Source organism: Glycine max, chromosome 12 (genome assembly GCF_000004515.6).
Source record: "Glycine max cultivar Williams 82 chromosome 12, Glycine_max_v4.0, whole genome shotgun sequence".
Taxonomy (NCBI): Eukaryota; Viridiplantae; Streptophyta; class Magnoliopsida; order Fabales; family Fabaceae; genus Glycine; species Glycine max.
In genome coordinates this window covers 37,636,217-37,647,284 of record NC_038248.2, presented here as the reverse complement: position 1 = coordinate 37,647,284, position 11,068 = coordinate 37,636,217, and the positions used below count along the sequence as shown (strand labels likewise).

Genomic DNA, 11,068 nt, shown 5'->3' with positions numbered 1-11,068 from the left:
CTGACAGAAGTTGAACCCCTCAAAAGCCTGAGTTAAAAATTCAAAATTTAATAATTAAAAAAACTTTTTTTTAATTACCCCACACATTTTCCGGCACCCCGACAGGACAAATCTATCAAAACAAAACAAATTGAGAAAAAAACAATACCTTGGACAAAGCGGGTCTGGACTCAATTTTGTTCCCTTTGCTCAGAATATAAACAAAGAGAAGAATCACTGCACAGCACAATGCCCACCACAACGCATCTGGAACCCTCTTACGCACTGGCCTTCGAAAATCCGTCGCTCTTCGCCGCATTTTTCAAACCCCAATTCCGCCCTTCCTTCACTTCTTTCCCCGGAAAACCGTTTTCCGGGAATGTAATGTTCAAAGAAAAGCAGAGGAAAAAAAAAATTCAGATCACCGGCTATACCCGAGATCTGGGGTTTCCGGATTTGGTAATAAAGGGTGAAAAGATTCAGACTTTGGAGAAAAAATTGGTTTTGCTTTGGTGGGCATGCGCTGGTGAAGTGCTTCGTGAGCACTACAGTGAGAACAAATGAATGAAGAAAAGAACAGAGAGAGAGAAGAGAAGCAAGTGGAAGTGGTTTTTTCATGGCACACTCATCTGTTTTTGGAATTTCATTTTCAGGGACATTGACAAACGGTTCTGATGGTGCCATGTCAACTTGTGATTAAGATTTCGATGAGCCATTCATTAGAGTCCAATCAGGAATGGTCGGTTCTCAATTTTGCCTTCTCTTCTCAGACACTGTAAAATGAGAGAGAAACTAACCACTGAAAAACTAGCGAATAAAAGAGAGATAATACAAATTGGAGTTTTTATTTTGGGGTGGTGCCGTGGTGGATTACATAATATGGCACGGGAAAAGAAAAGAACTAATTATAAATTGTTAGATATCATAAATTAGTTAATTTTTTTATAATAATTAGTTTAAAACTTATCTAAACAATAATTTTTATTGATTAATTGTGTAAACTTTTTACACTAACAACATAAAAAATAAAGTCAAATTTTTATGTATAAACATCTCTATCTTCTTTTATTACAGTAACATTTTTTTGGCTTGGTTCTTCCATCGTTATTAATATGACAATATTGGGGAAATAGGCAATTTATTGTTCACATTTTATTTTCATTTGATATCTCAATTGCACAAAATATTTCTGAGTTTAACGTGAAACATTTTCAAATATTTTTTAATTGCAAAATTTGTCATAACTTATGGCAAAGGTACAATGATTTGGTTGTTTTTCACCTTATCATCAAGGGCTTTGGTGTACAGGTGTTTAGGATGAGATGCATGCACCCGATTTCTTCAATTTCTCACCTAAATACGACACATGAATTCCTACCTAGAACAAATTTTTTGTTTACAGGTATGATGATGTTCAAACTATGTCCTTACAATAAACGGCTATATAGGTAGGAATAATATTTATATAATTATATCCTTCGATCACTCAGCTGTACCTAAAGTAAAATAATTTTGTAATGAAATCTATGTGGGATTTATTAGCACATAAAAGAAAAATGTACATCCTACCTATCTGTAGTTCCAAGAATTTTTTTGGTACATTGTAGTTTCATGAATTAACCGTACCGTACATGTTTATTAGTGTAACTTTAAAACAAATATCCTACAAGTTGAAAGATAAGTTATCATTGAACAATTAAACCACATCTGCAATTTTTTTTTCACTTTACCTTCTTTGCTTACTTTTAATACATTTTCTCTCCAATTAGGACTTGGAACCTATTCTTTTCGCTAAAAAAAATGATAGAATGAAAAGACACCCCAATACTACCGAAAAGGACGGTGCCCCCAATGACATGTTAGGATTGTCACTAAAGATCCATCTAAAGGGTTATTGTACTGGTGTGAACCACAAACACTTCCACCTAATTATAATTACTTAGTTAATCCTTAAACATTAGAGAATTACTTGTGTCAATTAGTTGATCCTTAAACATTAGAGAATTACTTGTGCCAATCCATGTTAACAGAGTTAAAACTAATATTATTCTGTTTTTGGGAAGATTAATATTTGATAAATGTAAAATTGAGTCTTTGTAGTAATCTATAATTATGTCCATTATAGCTACAGCCAAAATTTTCCCCTATATAGTCCCTTACGCCATAATATCCTATGTTGTCGTTTCCCCCTCATAGCTAAAATAGATTTCCATTACATGTCAGCCAACTAACCAAGTCTTTCTACCAATGGCATTTTATGTTATGCGTACTTTAATCAAAATGGTTTCTTTTGTTATAATTACAATTAACAAAAGGATTAACATGTTTTTAGATAAATCCAAAAATGTGCCTTTTATCTTCAATATCTTTTCAAGCAGATCAAATTAAATATGTTGTTCTTGGGGAAATTTCAACCACGTAGCTCAAAGAAGGTGCTAGAGAACAAGCAGGCCAAGTCACATAGCTTGAAGAAGGTGATCGAGGACAAGCAACCCAAATCTTGAAACTTTTAGAGATGCCAAGTCAAAAAGTTGAAAATGAAGCTGTGGCAATATGAGGACGATAAGAATAACAACTTTATTCCAAAACATTTCTTTTTACTTTAAAAAAAATGATGTTATTCAACTTAATTAATGATCAAAGTAAGAGATATGTAAAATTCTTAGATCCTTTTCAAAGTGATTTATCACTTTTAATTTTAAAAATTGAAATCAATTTTAGTTTTATAAATTAAAAATAAATAAAATAAGCTTGCTTTATTATGAAATAATGATGGTAACAGAGATAATGGAATGGAAATGACGACAATGATGATGATAATAATGATGATATTGATGGTGACAGTGAAAATGAGAATAACGACAATGATGAAAAAATGGTGATGATTATTTTCTAAAACTCAAACCAATCCCGTCAATTTGACCGTGACCTTGGTCTAATCATATTAAGTTGTTTATTGGATTAACTTTGCATTGAACCTAATACAACCATCATCACTACGTCACTTCCCCTCCACCACCACCATATCACTTCCACCACCATTGTTGTCATTGTTATTCAACAACCTCCATTCTTGTTACTGCCACTATTTCTACTCACCATCACCCATTATTTTAAAAACTGAATCGTGTTTTATATAGTTTTGTATCAAATAACATTATTGTTACATATTCTGTTTCATCAAAGAAATTAGGTTTGACTCATTTTATATATTAATGTTTTATTGGCTACTGCTTGCCTACCTCTATTCATTTCTTCTACTCACATGGAGTCTATACCATTGGTTAAATACTCAAACTTATTGAATCATCAAACACTAAATATCTTTCAAGCTTTTAACATAGGGTTGACCAGTATGGTGGGCTTGTTTTATTAACATAGGGTCTTGCTCTATCTCTCAAACTGAGAGATGAGCTATTGTCATTCGCTTGCAGATTGATTGGTCCAGGAGCTTCAGAAAGATGCTTGTGGAGTTGGATTCAATGTATGCCGTTTCTTTGATGTTATTCTAGGGCTTTTATCTCGCCCTGTGCCAGCTGATGTAGCTTCCATTTCATTTCCACATGGTTTTTGTTCGGGCGTTAACACTTTTTCTTACAAAAAAAATACATTGGATATTTTGATTCCCATTTACATGGGTATCTCGCCCTTTTGCTTTCAAAAATAGGACCAAGTTCTGCCACACCAAAGTTTACTATAGTCATTCTACATACATTCATGTGGTTAGGATTTTTTTTTACTCAAAGTTATGCATCATTTAGTAATATTTGGATTGGGTATGTAACCGAATCATTTGGACTAATAGATAATTTAGTTATACGCACAAATTCTTGTGCTTACGTGTTTTATATCACTTAATCCAAGTCCTTATGCCTTCAAAAACATGGGTAGTCCACAGTTTAATGAGATCCGAACCCTTTATATATTAGATACAATTTAGTTGTGCACATAAAATGAGCTTATTATTTAATCCAAGTTCTTATGCTTCCAAAACAAGGGATGGAGTAATCACAGGTGAGACTTAAGATTGAGATCGCTGCATTTCAACACCGATGAATATTCACAATTATAATTGACAGCAGAAACATCTACACAAAAATAATAGTTTACAATATATATGAACTATGTCGGGTGCTCGTTCAAACAAAGTAATGGTTCAAAAACGATACAAGTCAATCCGTATGCTAAATGTCTTAGGCCTAAAATCAAATAGACCATATGTAAGATGCATAAAAAAAGCACGCCTAAAAAAAGGTTATGGCTAGAACAAAGATAGGACAAATACAAGTTTGAACCAGGCTTCAAAATATACCGAGGTATAAAATTTCGTGGTTTAAACCAGAGAGGAAGCTTGAGTTTTTCAGAGAGAACATTAATAAAATGGAAAAGTGTATTACACAATAACAAACATACAGTTTCTCACTACAACGCTTAACTAAATGGAACCTCAGAACAATCTTTGCTGTCATAGAAAATGTAGCAGCACCAAGTAGGTTCTCCCTCAAAAGAGGGTCTTGGGTAAACTACAGACTCACAAGTTGGATTGTAACATCATTGGTTCAGAACAAAAATACTTGGTACAGGCAAATCAATCAAATTAGAACATGCAGCACGTTTTAGGAACACAAATACTTCCTATGAATGAAGATGGATAATGGACATACAACAAAAGCTACAAACTATTTGGATATAATCATCAAACGATTAGAAATGGTGCAATTGTTGCAATTAAAACTGGGGTTAAACAATACAATTAGAAAACAACTGGTGCAATTAATTATGTACTTAAGGATGATTGACATCTTAATTCCATCAATCATTTTCTACATAGTTTGCATAACCTCATTTTTACTTCATGTAACCCTATAGTATAATTATCAAGTTAACGTAAAGCACCCAATTAACACAGTTTGATACAATGTAACATTTGACCATCAAAAGTACATCAAAATACACGCGTCAACAACATTTGAAAAGAATTATTTGACGCAATTTCATGAATAGGGGCTCAGAATGTATTACAGCTCTATCAATCACGATTTCTCAGAAGCAGAACTGGCATTTAAAGCTGAAATAGTCATCCTCACAGCCAACCATTACAACAAAAGTTGAAACAAATATAGATTAAAAAAAAGTAAAACCAAAATTAATTTTATTAAAAAAAAGACATTTACAAATCAAAACACGGCTCATATCAAGAAATTCAACCATTTTGATCCGTTATGCTTCATCGTGAAACCTCAGAAGCGCGGATAATGTGTAATCATCGCCGAAAATCAAGGTTACAAAAAAATAAAAATAAAAATAAAAGCTAAAAATTGAAACCCTAATGTGGCGGACATTTTTAGAGGCACAAACATTGAAAGGTTAAACCCCCACGTGAAAAACCGCCGATTTCAATCTGCGCCTCTATGACTAGCTTCATTTTCATTTCAACATTTCGAAAACAAGCTAAAGGTGTAGTGAGGCGAAATCAAAACAGAAAATCAAAAACACAAAAGAATTGCAAAAAATGAGAAAACAGGGAAAATTGAAATTTTGCCGTTGCTTTGACACAGATCAGCCGTGGATAAAATTGGGGCTAATCTGCAACACGAACGGCGCCGTTTTGGCACGTGTATTGGGGCTTTTTCGTCAAGGGTTAATCAGAAGAGCCCGGGAGACATCGTGCAGAGAATCATACGATAAAACGAAATTTTTGAACCTAAAATGCTACCTCTGATGTAATGACTGAGAACAGTAGCAGCCATTGCCAAACCCTACACTTATGATATAGAGAATTGATATGGTATATGGTTATATATAGGCGCACCAAAACCCTAAAATTTTCTCTCTCTAAACTAACATTAGAAAAAGTACGGTGTGTTTGGTTTGGGAAAATATGTATGTTTTTATTTTTCAGATTTATTTTATAAAAATCACTTTTATTTTCACATTTTGAATGCTTTAAAATATGTATTTGTTTTGATGTCTTGCTTCCTATTTTAGAAAATAAAACATTAAAAGATATTGTATTTTTTTTTTAAATCAAAAGTTCAAAAGATGTTTGCTATATTAAGTTTAGAAAAAAAAATAAAGAGTAATTTTATTTTTTTATTGGTTAATAAATATTATATATTGCCGTGTGGGAGTTTGTTAACATGAGTCAATTTTCATTTATTTATTTTTTTAATATGTACTAACCTAATATTTTTAATGCATATGATGTATAAGAAATGCTCAAAAAAAAGATGTATACGTAATTTTAGTTATAACCACTTTTAGGAATAAAATTGGTGTATTTTCAAATTAGAGAGATGAAAACACACATCTTGAATGAGATTTTAGATTCAAACCTCATTACTACTATTGTACACCAAAAGAATATGCGGGACAATTTGATTTTGAAAAACACAAAACATAGCATGATACCAAATGTTAATTCTTAAACAAAATTTGAAATCATTCACATATGTTACAAAAAGAGAGCACATTATTGATCTTTTAGGATTTATTAAAATGCATTGACAGTATTTTTTTTTATTTTCATTCAATTATATATTATCTTGTATGATAATATTATTTTTTTAAGAGAATATTATTCATTTTTTATAATGATGACTTTAAAAGTTATATACAAGATGATTTCTAATAGGTAGAAAATGGACCAACATGTTCCTATGAAAAAGGGCATTTTAATTGAGAACGACATTGATGTCCACTGCAGTGTTATTATTTTTACATGAAGAACTGAAACACCATAATTGCACGTGTTAACATTGTCGTTAATCCCACCTGTCCAACTGTAAGGTAAACAACTGAATCTGTGTAAGGTTGTAACAGAAATTCACAGTTTAGAAGTTGAAGCTCCCAACATTTTTCTGTTTCCAATTCTTTACCTCTGATTCTCTCCAATCTCATGCCAATGATGATTGCTTCCTTCTATGCCAAGACTTTCCACAGCTTCCCTTCATGCTACAAGCTTGTGCTTCTCTGTACTCTAAGGTTATCATCATCATCATCATTATTATAAATCAATCTATTTTCTTCCTATCTTTGTTTTTTTTTGGTGACGTACTCTTTTACAACCAATGTATAATGGGTTGATGAAAAGTGGAACGATTTCAAAGAAATGGAAATTGTTATGTTTATTAATTAACATCATATAAGAAAATTAGGAGAGAGTGACCTCAGTGTTTGTGTTGATAAAAATGCAGTAGGATCTAGAAAATACCATTGTTGATGCGAAGAATTATAGTTGTAAAAGATTACAAGGAAAATAATTAAGAGAACTTTTGAGTGAATCTGCATAGGTTATTTGAACTTTATGTCTAACTATGGTAATTGCAAAAATGGGACAAATCATGCATAGTATCTATGTATATTATGTAATGCATCCATAAATGTCACTCTTGCTTCTTGCCTTGCATGCAGCTTATATTGTATTTCATAGTTTATGGTAATGGACTTTACCTGCAAGTGAAAATTGAAAATTGCAGTGGTGGAGGTGTGGGGTCATACTCAGAATCAAAATCTGATGCTAAACCTCATGTTCCTAGTATTGATCCTAATGAGCCAAAGAAAAAGAAATTGGTGGTTCTTGGAACAGGATGGGCTGGTACCAGTTTCCTTAAGGATCTCCACGCTTCGTTATATGATGTTCAGGTTGTTTCCCCACGTAACTACTTTGCATTCACTCCTTTATTACCCAGTGTCACTTGTGGGACAGTTGAAGCTAGGAGCATAGTAGAGCCAGTCTGAAACATCATAAAAAAGGTAAAGAAACAAAGCAAAAGCTCTAAGAAAAAGACGTAGTAAACTATGTATAAGTATATGTGATTTTTTTTTTCCGTAACAATGATAACACATGAGCATGTAATTGTAATATAACGAGAAATCTTGTGGCACTGGTATTTTTTCTTTGAGGTCAACTTATAAAATAGGATTACTAGAGTCATGACTCATGACCATGCAATTTCTAGAGATTGTTGTGTAGTCACTTCTTGGTTTTTTCCCCCTCTTATTATTCTTTCTGAGGATATTTTCACTAGGCAAATTAATAATAAAATTCTGTTGTTTCCATCCTATTGCAGAGAAAAGGAGAAATTAAATTTTGGGAGGCAGAATGCCTGAAGATTGATTCTGCAAGCAAAAAGGTCTTATGTATGTCCAATATTGACGACAACTTAGTGGGAAATGGTGGATTTTCTGTGGATTATGACTACTTGGTTGTAGCAATTGGAGCACAAGTAAATACATTTAACACCACTGGTGTCATGAAGAATTGTCATTTTCTGAAGGTACACATATTTTTGTTTGGGATACAACATGTAGTGCATAAAAATGTACATTCTTTGATAAGGATTCAGTGAGGCAATTAAGATAAGTAATTACCAAAATATGCATTTTTCCCACAAGACACTCTTTATGACAAAAATTACACAACTGAGGAGTCTCTATTTGATGTAAAAATTCAAAGAATGCCTGAACAAATTAGCTAATCATTCCTATATAGCCTGGAATAAGTTATGATGAAATTGAATCAATCAATATTATAGTCTTCCCTTGCATGTCTCCAACTTAAAGACATTGCAGAGAATGACATGCCAATGTAAACTTGTGAACTCAAATCCCTCACCTCAGACAACTGAAACTAAAAACTTAAACTTTTTAAAGGGTTTCTTTGCCTTCTTTTCTGCTTGAAATCTTCTGGACCAGCTAGACAAGTTGATGATGAATTCAACTCCTCTAGAAGTTCTGTTGCCAACTCAACCTTCCCTGTTTTAGTTAAATTATGGATCAGTGATCGGTAGATATATATTGAAGGAAGAACCCCCTTCAGTTTCATCTCCCTAAAGCATTTCAGTGATTCCTCAACATTTCCTGATCGGCCAAAGATCTCAATTAGTGCGGTATATGTAAGCAGATCTGGTTCAACCCCATTCTCAGTCATTTCCTTAAAATAAAGAAAGCACATATCAAATCTTCCAATCTTCTGCAAGCCATTTATCAGAGTATTGTAGGAAACAATATCTGGGATGAAACTAGTATTCTTTATGGATGCAAACACATCAAGCATTTCATCCATGTGGCCTGTGTGACCCAAAATATCTAGAACAATATTATATGTGACCAAGTCCAGACCATACCCCTGTCTTTTAAGATGATCAAATATCACCAACGACTTATCTCTCTGTCCAAATTTGGCAAAGGCAAAAATGATCTTGTTGATGAAGGATGATATGCTTGAACACGTTATCACTGATATTACCTCAAGAAATTGGAGTAGCTTCACACAATCATTCATTTTTGAAAGCCTGGGCAAACTTAAGGCATGAGGTTGCACTTGGGGATTTACAAGACAACAATAATTTCTAGAAAACTTGACAAGAAAGGTCAATGTCATTCTTCTGACTTGCCTCCACTAATATGAAGTTATACACATTAAGGGTAACAGCAATGCTCTTATCATTTAAAATTTGTAGCATCTTACTGGCAACTGAAAGATTTCCAGGCTTGCACATCTTATTGATATATGCGTAATAGACTTTTGCATTGGATGTTGGTGCATTTTCAACAGTGGCAAGAAATTCTTTCAGGACTTGATTTGTCACTCTCTCTATGCCAGAAGATGCCTCTGTCGAATAAACCTGAAAACTGCTAAGTGCCAATGAATTAACTTTTACTGGTTAAAAACAGTCAGATTCAAAAGTGTTTGTTTGTGATGGTAATACTGTTCAATGTTGTAATGAGAGTCATCATCATTTAGACCAAAAAACAGTTTTCAGTTAATTAATTGTACATTTTTCATAAAGAAGTTTAATTCAATGATAATCCAAGACAGCTCCATGTGACCGAATCCAAAAGACATTTACTTATATTTTGCTACCAAATGCCCAATAATTGAAAAATGTAACAAGGCCATATAAATGTAAGCTGAATTTGGACAACTATTTAAGTGCTAAAGCTAAACTAAAATAAGTTGCCTTGGAGTAGAACAGGCATGATCTTGAAATATGCTATACATCAAAATTCATTTATACATGACAGACATGTATATATCTGTCATCTTAAAGAACATGTATCTAAGAATGAGACTATCACACTAGCACTTGATAAGTCAAGCTCAATAAATAAAAAAAAAAAAAAAGCAAATCTATACAGAACTATTTTAAAAAAAAAATATTCAAGCAAAATGCTAAGTTTGATGATGGGATAATCTTATCGGATCAAGTAGTTTCAACTAGGAAAATAAATATAGCTAAAGTTCAATTGTTCAAGTGTCACAGTTTGATCTAACTCCAAACCACTTACACCACAAAAGGGCAAGATGCTGTGCCCTGAGCAAACAGATATGAGGAAACTCAATTTATCCATGCATAAGCTTGATGAGAAATCAACTCCCCTAAAGTGGTTTGTCTCTAAAAGCGCACAAGTAATGGTGTGTCCACCCTAGATTTTAAAACACATTGTGATCTCAGCCCACTAAAATTCAAAGTAATACACCTTAGAGGAGTCTCATCTATTTGTGAAAATGTGTAGTCAGTTTTGAGTCTTCCTCTTGCACTCTTTAACATAAGAAACAACATTTTCAATGTTACTCAGCTCTAACACCAGTTACTTCTTCATGATAAAACAAGTTTGAACTTCAACAACAACAATAATAATCACTCAACTTACAGTAAAATCCAAAATTATTATAGCATAGAAAATTACAAAGGCAGTAATGTATATTGATAATCATCAGTGGAGGTTCTGAGAGCAAGCCACCATAGGAATTTCACTTTCGACAATGGAGAGTATACATACTTTCATTCAAAGCAATAAGAGAATTATAAAGAAAAAAAATAAAAAATTTAGAGTGAAAAAATTGGTTTAGGAGGGTTACCAAATGGTTTTTGAAAGAGCAGAGGAGTGTTTGAAGCAAAAGCGGAACAGAGGAAGAAGTTTAATCAGTGAAACGCCCCTTGCTGTTGCACCTCCCAACATCATTCGCAGATGAACTGAGATTACCAATTTTATGTTTTTATTCTACAGGGTGCGCAAACATGTTACGAATACTGCTGTTTAGTCCCTGTGACCGGTTTCACAATATAGACCTCAAAGTTAA

At 33.1% G+C, this 11,068-nt stretch overlaps 1 protein-coding gene, 4 non-coding genes and 1 pseudogene across 5 annotated transcripts in view; all 6 read right to left on the bottom strand.

Annotated features, from left to right (window-relative positions):
* LOC100818596 (probable galacturonosyltransferase 10) overlaps positions 1-795 on the bottom strand; it is a 3,971-nt gene extending 3,176 nt beyond the window's left edge. The window contains exon 1 of the mRNA XM_003540297.5: positions 149-795. Coding sequence (XP_003540345.1) covers positions 149-298 — 150 coding nt within the window. The 5' untranslated portion in view covers positions 299-795. The remainder of the gene's footprint in view (positions 1-148) is intronic.
* A 3,628-nt stretch (positions 796-4,423) lies between these two features.
* On the bottom strand, positions 4,424-4,538 carry LOC112998606 (small nucleolar RNA Z278). Its single transcript, XR_003263700.1, has one exon. It is a non-coding gene; the product is annotated as a small nucleolar RNA Z278 (small nucleolar RNA).
* Positions 4,539-4,978: 440 nt separating this feature from the next.
* Positions 4,979-5,074, bottom strand: LOC112998602 (small nucleolar RNA Z223). The gene has a single exon (XR_003263696.1). It is a non-coding gene; the product is annotated as a small nucleolar RNA Z223 (small nucleolar RNA).
* A 90-nt stretch (positions 5,075-5,164) lies between these two features.
* On the bottom strand, positions 5,165-5,251 carry LOC112998621 (small nucleolar RNA U36a). The gene has a single exon (XR_003263715.1). It is a non-coding gene; the product is annotated as a small nucleolar RNA U36a (small nucleolar RNA).
* A 261-nt stretch (positions 5,252-5,512) lies between these two features.
* On the bottom strand, positions 5,513-5,652 carry LOC112998624 (small nucleolar RNA snoR134). Its single transcript, XR_003263718.1, has one exon. It is a non-coding gene; the product is annotated as a small nucleolar RNA snoR134 (small nucleolar RNA).
* Positions 5,653-6,633: 981 nt separating this feature from the next.
* LOC100813078 (pentatricopeptide repeat-containing protein At1g11900-like) lies at positions 6,634-11,008 on the bottom strand (annotated as a pseudogene).
* Positions 11,009-11,068: the final 60 nt, after the last annotated feature.